The 440-nt window shown below is 79.3% G+C and overlaps 1 protein-coding gene across 1 annotated transcript; it reads right to left on the bottom strand.

The window, feature by feature from the left end:
* Nucleotides 1-15: 15 nt before the first annotated feature.
* Nucleotides 16-434, bottom strand: TTC5 (tetratricopeptide repeat domain 5; the record flags this gene model as incomplete). Its single annotated transcript, XM_039733390.1, has 2 exons — nucleotides 368-434; nucleotides 16-295 (listed from the first exon to the last, which is right to left on the bottom strand). Coding segments are annotated over exons 1-2 (296 nt in total), but the record flags the coding sequence as incomplete, so codon positions are not given.
* Nucleotides 435-440: the final 6 nt, after the last annotated feature.

The raw sequence follows: 440 nt of genomic DNA on the forward strand, positions 1-440 counted from the left end.
CCCCTTCCCTCAAGCCCCTCCCCATTCTCGAAGCCCCTCCCCTTCCTCAGGCCCCGCCCCCTTTGCCAGGCCCCGCCCACCTGCCGCAGGGCCCCCCCGAAGGCCTCCTGGGCCCCCCTGAGGTCGCCCCGCCGCCATCTTTGCTCGCCCAGCTGGCGCCAGGCCACGCCCAGGGCGGGGTCCAGCTTCAGGGCGTGGCCCAGCGCCTGCTCCGCCCGCGCCCCGCCCACCTCGGGGGCCACGCCCAGCGCGCGCGCCCGCAGCACCAGGGCGCGGCCACGCCCCTCGGGGGACACTGCGGGAGAGGGGCGGGGTTAGGGGCGGGGCCGCGCCGGGCCACGCCCCCCTGGCCAGGCCACGCCCCCACCGTGGATCTGCTCCATTCGCTGCAGCGTGCGCTCCAGCTCCGCCAGCAGGGCGGGGTCGGGGGCGGGGCCACG

The sequence above is a fragment of the Passer montanus genome, unplaced genomic scaffold (genome assembly GCF_014805655.1).
Source record: "Passer montanus isolate IOZ18808 unplaced genomic scaffold, ASM1480565v1 scaffold8637, whole genome shotgun sequence".
NCBI lineage: Eukaryota > Metazoa > Chordata > Aves > Passeriformes > Passeridae > Passer > Passer montanus.